This window comes from Oncorhynchus tshawytscha, unplaced genomic scaffold (assembly GCF_018296145.1).
Source record: "Oncorhynchus tshawytscha isolate Ot180627B unplaced genomic scaffold, Otsh_v2.0 Un_scaffold_7250_pilon_pilon, whole genome shotgun sequence".
Lineage (NCBI taxonomy): Eukaryota > Metazoa > Chordata > Actinopteri > Salmoniformes > Salmonidae > Oncorhynchus > Oncorhynchus tshawytscha.
In genome coordinates this window covers 47,603-56,993 of record NW_024609643.1, presented here as the reverse complement: position 1 = coordinate 56,993, position 9,391 = coordinate 47,603, and the positions used below count along the sequence as shown (strand labels likewise).

The window sequence follows — 9,391 nt, the reverse complement described above, 5'->3', positions numbered from 1 at the left end:
TTAGCTAACACAACATGCCATTGGAACACAGGAGTGATGGTTGCTGATAATGGGCCTCTGTACGCCTACGTAGATATTCCATTAAAAACTAATTTGCCGTTTCCAGCTACAATAGTCATTTACAACATTAACAATGTCTACACTGTATTTCTGATCAATGTTATGTTAATGGCCCAAAAATGGTATTTTCTTTCAAAAGCAAGGACATTTCTAAGTGACCCCAAACCTTTGAACAGAAGTGTAGGTAAGGGTAAAGTGACTATGCACAGATAATAGCAACGACCTGGGGAAAATTACAGGGGAGATGAGCCAATTGGAAGCTGGGGATGATTAGGTGTCCATGATGGTATGAAGGTCAGATAGGGAATTTAGCCAGGACACTGGGGTTAACACCCCTATTCTTACAATATGGGCTGTGGAATCTTTAGTGACCAGAGTCAGGAAACCGGTTTAACATCCCATCCGAAAAACAGCACCCTACACAGGGCAATGTCCCCAATCACTGCCCTGAGGCATTGGGACATTTTTTTAGACCAGAGAAAAGAGAACCTGCTACTGGCCCTCCAACACCACTTCCAGCAGCATCTGTTCTCCCATCCAGGGACCAACCAGGACCAACCCTGCTTAGCTTCAGAGGTAAGCCAGCAGTGGGATGCAGGGTGGTATGCTGCTGGCCCCTAAAAGAGGTGGACATATAAAGTACCTCTTGGTACATGCGTCGGTGAAGACAGGTGACTTTTCCAAAAAGGTGACACCATCTCAAGATCAAATGGCTGTTTATTTGTAACCTTCACAGTTATGTTGTACAGTGTTAGTCTTGTAATGGGTTGTTCAGGGGTGTACAGGGTTCATCTGTTCTCAGAGTCTACAGGGACAGTTTGTTCTTTCACCATTGACTGAAGATCAGTGACCACTATTACATAGCTGCAGATGTGTTTAGACCTAAAACAGACCAGATAAGACATACTAATGGTTATAGTAGTAAAGTATACCCTACATACTGGAGCTCTGTTTCCTCAACAATATTACTGTAATAGTCAAAGTGGGGTGTGTTTGTTCCTAATGCATCTGTTCAGACATTCTGAGTAAAAGGACTATAAATCTTTGGCTAGTTTTCTTCCCGACTGAAATGCAGATTTAACTTTTAAGTTTACAGTGTAATAAAGAAAACATACTCTTCTTATTTTTCACTTCAGTCAATGTCTTCATTGTTTACTCATTCAGACGACTGTGTTCAGTATTTAGATAGGAGACTGATCACTCACTGTGACACATTGTGTCTGGCTAAAGGTAGCTTACAATACAAAGCTGACAACTGGCATTTATACAAATTAAAACAAAAGACAAGATGTTATACCAAACAATATTTTTCGGGCATGAAAGAGTACCATCCTACCCATTATGGTAAACATATACCTGTGGTGTCATGATAACACAAACAGAGTTAAAGGACAATATTTCAACATTTAAAAAGTCAGTCTAGGCTGGATACTTTGCATAATTGTATTGCACTGTTTACCAGGAATAACATGCCTGTTAGAATGGCAACATAGTTAGACTTCATTGATGATGAACATTTGAAATAGTAGACTGATCCTCATAAGTTCATTTAAAAAAAAAAATCTGTAAAGCCAACGATATTGGCTTCTTCCACTGTCAGTGTGTTAATGCATCCAAATCCTTTCCTTGAAAGTAACATATATATATATATATTTCTGAAAGATTACTGGTTTTGACTTTTCTCTAAAGTCCTGTAGTTCATTCCTGGTTGAATTGACAGGAGGGAAAAAACACAGTTGACTCTAATGTTGGTGAACATGTCCAGAAATCTTCAATAAAAACCATCAGACCAATCCCTCCACCAATCAGAGTCCTTCCCAGTCCTGACTCACAACCATTTCCACCAATCCCGGGCTTTTCAGTCCATCCACAATTGGTTTGAGTGTAGTTTTCTGGCTCTTCAATCGGCCTGCCCATTGTCTTTCACCTGCCATTGTCTTTGACCTACAACAAAATGGTGGAGTTGGGGGTTTGCCCTCTTCTAGTCTACAGTGAAGTAAAATCCTGAAAAATAAATAGTCTGTTTGCATAGTCTGGAGGTGGTCACAGAGAGGAATGTGTCCGTAAAGGGAGACGGTCAAGTGATATTGGATCACAGTGCAGAGCAGCACTTACCTAGGAGGAAGAGACCAGACAATTGAATTGTCAGTAAAATAGCTTTCCCTCCAAAAATGTGACATTTGAATAACAGTTATGAACAGGATTTTCTGAGGGTGGAATCCTAATTTAATAAATTTAACAGTTTATCATTATTATTATTACTATTATTTTTAGCAGTAGTATACAACAGAATGACAAAACAGTAAAATCAAAAGTTACATACACACTTGGCTAAAGTTAAGTCTGGCCCCATCTCACCTCTCTCGGGGGGGGCGTGTTGGGTTGTTGAGGAAGGACAGCTGGTGCTCCAGGCTGCAGACACGGAAGGCCAGGTAACAGGAAGACAGGATGAGGAGGATGATTCTGAAGTAATGGACAATAAGGTTTATTGGATGTACCAAGTGTGTGTGTACACTAGGTGGAGGTATAACTGGATTTTTTTGTGATCATATCCATTTTAGAATATTAAATTAGGCCTTGTTCAGATTTGATTTCACAGATAAAAATCGGACAAAAAAATGTTGAGCATAATGCTGCCAATGAATGTATATTTATTCAACAACACAAGGTGTTCGAAGCCAGTTGTGGGGCATGGAAATAGTTACAGTATGATGAAGAACTTGAGAAGCTGATATTCCATCGGGCCCAGCTCTGGAACAGGCTCTGTTAGTAGGATCTTCTCTGTCTCTAAGCCCCGGTCTACAACACACGCACACACACACACACATTAATATAGCCATCTAATAGACTACATAGTAGATAGTGTATTGTTGCTTACAGATGCCATCAATATATTGTGGTAAGTTGCAGGTGCCACATTCTGCTCCATTGCACCTCATTGTAAAGTGCAAGGAAGCTAATATATATTTGACCACATCTGGCTGTGCAAAAGTATTGTATGTATGCAAAAGTATTGTATATGTATGCAAAAGTACTGTATATGTATGCAAAAGTATTGTATATGTATGCAAAAGTATTGTATGTCTGCAAAAGTATTGTATGTATGCAAAAGTATTGTATATGTATGCAAAAGTATTGTATGTCTGCAAAAGTATTGTATGTATGCAAAAGTATTGTATATGTATGCAAAAGTATTGTATGTCTGCAAAAGTATTGTATGTATGCAAAAGTATTGTATATGTATGCAAAAGTATTGTATGTCTGCAAAAGTATTGTATGTATGCAAAAGTATTGTATATGTATGCAAAAGTATTGTATATGTATGCAAAAGTATTGTATGTATGCAAAAGTATTGTATGTATGCAAAAGTATTGTATATGTCTGCAAAAGTATTGTATGTCTGCAAAAGTATTGTATGTATGCAAAAGTATTGTATGTATGCAAAAGTATTGTATGTATGCAAAAGTATTGTATGTATGCAAGTGGGTCAAAGTTTTTATTTGATCAATCTACACCCAGGTTTTCCAACTCTTATGCAACCCCAGACAGTTACGTCATAGTAACCACATAGTAAACACATCTTAAACAGTCCACTAGATGAGCGGTAGAGGCAGACTGTCCTATATCAGGGATCATCAACTACATTTAGCCGCGGGACCATTTCTTCTTCAGCGGATGGTCAGGGGGCTGGAACATAATGACTAATCATTTGTAGACTGCAAATTGACCCCAAGAAGACCAAACAGATATAATATTTGACTAAAATATAATAATTTCAAACCTTGCTTAAATTTGTTTATATAATAAATCTCTATAATGCGTGGGAATACATTGGAACAGATGTCCCAAATTAAAATCCCTTGGAGGTGATTTATGTCATAGTAAAGCCTGCATACAGACGTCACAATTATGAGACAATAGTAGTGTTATGTAGTGTATACATAACTGGGCAGTTTATCCAAGTCTCTTTCAGATCATCTAAATGTAGCCAGCAGTAGGGTACAGCAGTAGGGTACAGCAGTAGGGTACAGCAGCAGGGTACAGTTTGTAGGGTACAGCAGTAGGGTACAGTAGCAGGGTACAGCAGTAGGGTACAGCAGTAGGGTACAGTAGCAGGGTACAGCAGTAGGGTTCAGTAGGGTACAGCAGTAGGGTAGAGCAGTAGGGTACAGTTTTTAGGGTAGAGCAGTAGGGTACAGTTTGTAGGGTACAGCAGTAGGGCACCGTTTGTAGGGGTACAGCAGTAGGGTACAGTTTGTAGGGTACAGGTAGGGTACAGTTTGTAGGGTACAGTTTGTAGGGTTTAGTAGGGTACAGTAGTAGGGCACAGTAGGGTACAGTTTGTAGGGTACAGTAGTAGGGTACACAGTAGTAGGGTTTAGTAGGGCACAGTACAGCACAGTTTGTAGGGTACAGCAGTAGGGCACCGTTTGGGTACAGGTAGGTACAGTAGTAGGGTTCAGTAGGGCACAGTGTATGGGTTCAGTAGGGCACAGTAGTAGGGTTTAGTAGGGCACAGTAGTAGGGTACAGTAGGGCACAGTAGTAAGTTTCCGTAGTAGGATACAGTAGTAGGGCACAGTTGTAGGGTACAGTTTGTAAGGTACAGTAGTAGGGTACAGTAGGGCACAGTAGTAGGGTTCAGTAGGGCACAGGAGCAGGGTTCAGTAGGGCACAGTAGTAGGACACAGTAGTAGGGTACAGTTCGTAAGGTACAGTAGTAGGGTTCAGTAGGGTACAGTAGTAGGGTTCATTAGGGCACAGTAGTAGGGTTCAATAGGGCACAGTACTGGATACAGTAGCAGGGTACAGCAGTAGGGTACAGCAGTAGGGTACAGTAGCAGGGTACAGCAGTAGGGTTCAGTAGGGTTCAGTAGGGTACAGCAGTAGGGTAGAGCAGTAGGGTACAGTTTTTAGGGTAGAGCAGTAGGGTACAGTTTGTAGGGTACAGCAGTAGGGCACCGTTTGTAGGGTACAGCAGTAGGGTACAGTTTGTAAGGTACAGTAGTAGGGTACAGCAGTAGGGTACAGTAGTAGGGTACAGTTTGTAGGGTACAGTAGTAGGGTACAATTTGTAGGGTACAGCAGTAGGGTACAGTTTGTAGGGTACAGCAGTAGGGCACCGTTTGTAGGGTACAGCAGTAGGGTTCAGTAGGGCACAGTGTATGGGTTCAGTAGGGCACAGTAGTAGGGTTTAGTAGGGCACAGTAGTAGGGTACAGTAGGGCACAGTAGTAAGTTTCCGTAGTAGGATACAGTAGTAGGGCACAGTTGTAGGGTACAGTTTGTAAGGTACAGTAGTAGGGTACAGTAGGGCACAGTAGTAGGGTTCAGTAGGGCACAGGAGCAGGGTTCAGTAGGGCACAGTAGTAGGGTACAGTTCGTAAGGTACAGTAGTAGGGTACAGTAGTAGGGTTCAATAGGGCACAGTAGTAGGGTACAGTTTGTAGAGTACAGCAGTAGGGTACAGCAGTAGGGCACCGTTTGTAGGGTACAGCAGTAGGGTACAGTTTGTAAGGTACAGTAGTAGGGTACAATAGGGCACAGTAGTAGGGTTCAATAGGGCACAGTAGTAGGATACAGTAGTAGGGTACAGTTGTAGGTTACAGTAGCAGGACACAGTAGTTGGGCAGAACAAGTCCCCACATGCTAAAATCTCCATTTGGTGCTTAATCCTGTACTGAATCAGAGGGTTGTGCCCATCCAAACACAACTCCCTTCCCAGTTCCCCTCCTACACATAATCAGGGATTTGAACATTCTGCAAACATGTGATGGCTCAGCCCCCGCCGGCTAACATCAATGGATAACTCCGGCCAGGAGTGGACAAAGCTGAACACCTCCAATCTCTTAATGCACCAGAAAAAACGCAGCGCTCACCTCATGTGGCATAGCCTCAATAGACATGGCTATTATGATATTATGCAATTCATGAGAAATGCTGTATTCGCCATTGTATCTGTCAGTTTGTCATCCTTTGTGAAATTAAATACACGAAAAACAGGTTGTCCCTAGCCTGGTCCCAGATCTGCTTTTGTCGTCTTACCAAACCCCTACGGTCATTCTCATGCTAAACAAGAGTTGGCTATAATACAGCATAAACCAATGTTGGTCCAGGTTGTCCTCCCTTCTCACCTTCCAGAGGCTGGTCTGTCTGGAAGGAGGAGTCCACCGCAGTCAGGCTACCGGTGGAGCTACCCAGGAGGTCAGGGAGGGACGAGGACACGGACACCACAGAGGGTTTTCTCCTCCACTTCAGCACCGGAGGATACTCATCCGCCCCCGGGAACTCATCCGCCACCGGGAACTCATCCTGGAGGTATAGAAAGGAAAGGGAAAGGAGGATACCTAGTCAGTTGTCCAACTGAATGTACTCAACTGAAATGTGTCCTCCGCATTTAACCCAACCCCTCTGAATCAGAGCATTATTGATCTGATTGGACCAAATCTTCAGGAAAGAAAGTGTTCCACTCTCTCAATGCTGTACAGTTTATCTACAGTAACAGTCAAAAGTTTGGACACACCTGGTCATTCAAGGTTTTTATTTATTTACTATTTTCTCCATTTTAGAATAATAGTGAAGACATCAAAACTATCAAATAACACATGTAGCAACAAAAAAATTGCTAAAAAAAATCAAAATATATTTTATATTTGTCAAAGTAGTCACCCTTTGCCTTAATGGCAGCTTTGCATTCTCTCAACCAGCTTCACGTGGTAGTCACCTGGAATGCTTTTCCAATAGTCTTGAGGGAGTTCCCACATATGCTAAGCACTTGTTGGCTGCTTTTCCTTCACTCTGCGGTCCAACTCATCCCAAACCATCTCAATTGTGTTGAAGTCGGGTGATTGTGGAGGCGAGGTCATCTGATGCAGCACTCCATCTTTCTTTTTCTTGGTCAAATAGCTCTTGCGCAGCCTGGAGGTGTGTTGGGATATTGTCCTGTTGAAAAACAAAATGACATTCCCCCTAAGAGCAAACCAGATGGGATGGCGTATCATTGCAGAATGCTGTGATAGCCATGCTGGTTAAGTGTGCTTTGAATTCTAAATAACTCAACAGTGTCACCAGCAAAGCACCCCCACACCATCACACCTCCTCCTCCGTGCTTCATGGTGGGAACCACACATGCGGAGATCATCCGTTCACCTTCTCTGCGTCTCACAAAGACACGGCGGTTGGAACCAAAAATCTCAAATTTGGACTCATCAGACCAAATGACAGATTTCCACCGGTCTAATGTCAATTGCTCATGTTTCTTGGCCCAAGCAAGTCTCTTCTTATTATTGGTGTCCTTTAGTAGTGGCAATTTGACCATGAAGGCCTGATTGACACAGTCACCTCTGAACAGCTGATGTTGAGATGCGTCTGCTACTTGAACTCTGTGAGGTGCAATCTGAGGTGCAGTTAATTGCGGATTTCTGAGGCTGGTAACTAATGAACTTATTCTCTGCAGCAGAGGTAACTTTGGGTCTTCCTTTCCTGTGGCGGTCCTCATCAGAGCCAGTTTCATCATAGCGCTTGATGGTTTTTGCGACTGCACGTGAAGAAACATTCAAAGTTCTTGAAATTTTTCAGATTGACTGACCTTCATGTCTTAAAATAATGATGGACTGTCTTTCTCTTTGCTTATTTGAGATGTTCTTGCCAGAATATGGACTTGGTCTTCTATCAAATAAGACTATATTCTGTATACCACCCCTACCTTCTCACAACACAACTGATTGGCTCAAAGGCATTAAGAAGGAAAGAAATTCCACAAATGAACTTTTAGCAAGGCACACCTGTTAATTGAAATGCATTCCAGGTGACTACCTCATGAAGCTGGTTGAGAGAATGCCAAGAGTGTGCAAAGCTGTCATCAAGGCAAAGGGTGGCTACTTTGAAGAAACTCAAATATAAAATATTTATTTTTATTTGTTAACACTTTTTTGGTTACTACATTATTCCATGTGTTATTTCATAGTTTGATGTCTTTACTATTATTCTACAATGTAGAAAATAGTAAATATAAAGCAAAACCCTTGAATGAGTAGGCGTTCTAAAGCTTTTGACTAGTACTGAACATACCTATATCCATCCATCCATAATCAACCTATGACATATGAATTAGACATTATTCATATTATTACGCCCATTACATTCAGATGTTACGAAGGTCAACTGTCATACAAGATGGCTGCATCGTGTGGGCCCACTCAGGAGAATAGTCATTGAGACAGAGTAAGAGTCAGATGACAATGGACCAAATATTGATTACTTCCATTTTTTTCCAGGAAGTCATTGATAAGGTCATTGTTGAAGGTCACAGAGGGGCATGGCCATGGCAGACTTGGGTCAGCCTACTCTTACATATCTAGAGACAAGGTTACATATGGATATTGATTCATAACAAATACAGTACATAAACTTTAGAAAAACATTCATTATTTATTAGGATTATGATTCATCCTTTTTAGACTATAATAGGGTAGCAGTAGGGCACAGCAGTAGGACAGCGGGTGGAACACAGCAGTAGGACAGCGGGTGGAACACAGCAGTAGGACAGCGGGTGGAACACAGCAGTAGGACAGCGGTGGAACACAGCAGTAGGACAGCGGGTGGAACACAGCAGTAGGACAGCGGGTGGAACACAGCAGTAGGACAGCGGGTGGAACACAGCAGTAGGACAGCGGGTGGAACACAGCAGTAGGACAGCGGGTGGAACACAGCAGTAGGACAGCGGGTGGAACACAGCAGTAGGACAGCAGGTGGAACACAGCAGTAGGACAGCAGGGTGGAACACAGCAGTAGGACAGCAGGTGGAACACAGCAGTAGGACAGCAGGTGGAACACAGCAGTAGGACAGCGGGTGGAACACAGCAGTAGGACAGCGGGTGGAACACAGCAGTAGGACAGCGGGTGGAACACAGCAGTAGGACAGCGGGTGGAACACAGCAGTAGGACAGCGGGTGGAACACAGCAGTAGGACAGCGGGTGGAACACAGCAGTAGGACAGCGGGTGGAACACAGCAGTAGGACAGCAGGTGGAACACAGCAGTAGGACACACACATCCTTTCTGTTTTGGTTTTCGTTATTTTCAATGTAACAGTTGCATTCGAATGACAGCAATTACAGACTCAGATTGTAGATGTTACAGCTTTATAGCTTGTAAGTAAGCTTGATATACAGACCGGCCATTTCCTTGTTAACCATAACAGACGTCTTATCTTAACCACAGGCTAATAGATGTTATTTCAGTAGAGAATCAATTTGACACAAAGCACAGCACTGCTAATGGTTCTGTGTTTAGTGGAGGAGCAGCAACACAAGGAAAAACAGAATGTCTTATA

The 9,391-nt window shown here is 42.5% G+C and overlaps 1 protein-coding gene across 11 annotated transcripts in view; it reads right to left on the bottom strand.

The window, feature by feature from the left end:
* Window positions 1-759: 759 nt before the first annotated feature.
* LOC112240585 (GRAM domain-containing protein 2A) overlaps window positions 760-9,391 on the bottom strand; it is a 41,202-nt gene continuing 32,570 nt past the window's right edge. For 8 of the 11 annotated variants that reach the window (XM_042316585.1, XM_042316593.1, XM_042316587.1 and 5 more), the window contains 4 exons: window positions 6,193-6,370; window positions 2,766-2,859; window positions 2,419-2,523; window positions 760-2,064 (listed from right to left, as the gene is read on the bottom strand). In XM_042316585.1, the coding sequence (XP_042172519.1) occupies window positions 1,866-2,064; window positions 2,419-2,523; window positions 2,766-2,859; window positions 6,193-6,370 (576 nt within the window). In that variant the 3' untranslated portion in view covers window positions 760-1,865. Of the gene's footprint in view, window positions 2,176-2,383; window positions 2,524-2,765; window positions 2,860-6,192; window positions 6,371-9,391 lie in introns of all 11 variants that reach the window. The other 3 variants (XM_042316586.1, XM_042316592.1, XM_042316591.1) reach the window with 3 other exon arrangements.